Here is a 1,165-nt window from a genome sequence, read left to right as displayed (position 1 = left end):
AAGAACACGTGTTATTCGATAGTGAGACCACACCTGCTGTTTATCTACTCCAGCAGCACTCTGAAAAGATCGGATCGCACTTTTACCGTAAAACTCATTCAAAAAACTTTTGGACCAAATAGTTTCACCGGCGGCGCTGTGAGATGTACCAGGAATCCAACACGGAAACTTTTCATTGGACTCCCCGACGAAAAGCCCGCCTACTTTATCACCACCCTAGATTTGATTGGCTCGTTCCATTGTAAGCCACACCCCCTTGCGTCCTACAGGCGCTGCTGGAACTCCGATGAGTAGAGGTAATGTTGTGGTTGTCCATGCCGCCGCCGAAGCTCCTCCGTTTGTCCTCTTGCACGAAAGGCCGCCTGTTGTGAGAGCTTCCCACGCATGGAGTTAAGCTCGGACCCTGCGCTGGCAACACTGGAGATGTCGCAGATCCACGGAGAAGACGGGGAGCCTTTCAATGATAACAGCGATGGGGACTACGAGAGCTTGCCGCCTCATGTCTCCGTGACGACCCACATGACAGCCGGAGCTGTGGCAGGCATACTGGAGCACACCGTGATGTACCCCGTGGACTCTGTCAAGGTAACGCAGTGCCAGAGGCTGCTTGGCTTTTTCAGCTTCCCCCCCACAGCGGCTCAAACACCAAGGAGCCGGAAAAGAGACGCTAAGTGCAAATAGGATGTGCTAACAGGCGTTAGCTGATAAGTCTTCCTACTGCCCATCCTTAGTTAGCCTCGGTGTTAGCTCATCCAATTAAAGCAGCTGTGTCGCTTTAAAATAGACCGAGCGAACTAGTCCAACTAGGCAACAAAGTAAATCAGAGTAAAAAGCAAAACGTTTCCTTCCCAATAGAGGAAGTTTTCCAGTATTTGCTGCGCTTTACGTATTTGCTAAGCAAACAAGCTCTCTGAAAGCCAATTTAACATTCTGAAGTGGCATGTTTCCATGTTTATGACTGATCCATCTCATATTTTCATCAGAGTTAAAATGTACGGAAGAGGATTAGGAGGATTCAAGAAATAAAAAAGTTCACTGTTTTTTAAACATTATTTCAGTTTACTATGGGAAGAAATCTCAGAATTCTGACTTATTCCTGACTTTTTTCTGAGAATTCTGACTTTTTTCTCAGAATTCTGAAATTAATCTCAGAATTTTGGATCTT

General features: G+C 46.4%; 1 protein-coding gene across 1 annotated transcript in view; it reads left to right on the top strand.

Moving 5' to 3' along the window:
- The first annotated feature begins 264 nt into the window (after positions 1-264).
- Positions 265-1,165, top strand: part of LOC107093885 (mitoferrin-1-like) — a 9,672-nt gene continuing 8,771 nt past the window's right edge. The window contains exon 1 of the mRNA XM_015389209.1: positions 265-585. Coding sequence (XP_015244695.1) covers positions 385-585 — 201 coding nt within the window. The 5' untranslated portion in view covers positions 265-384. The remainder of the gene's footprint in view (positions 586-1,165) is intronic.

This window comes from Cyprinodon variegatus, unplaced genomic scaffold (assembly GCF_000732505.1).
Source record: "Cyprinodon variegatus isolate N-32 unplaced genomic scaffold, C_variegatus-1.0 Scaffold451, whole genome shotgun sequence".
NCBI classification, from domain to species: domain Eukaryota; kingdom Metazoa; phylum Chordata; class Actinopteri; order Cyprinodontiformes; family Cyprinodontidae; genus Cyprinodon; species Cyprinodon variegatus.
This window is presented reverse-complemented; position numbering and strand designations above follow the sequence as displayed.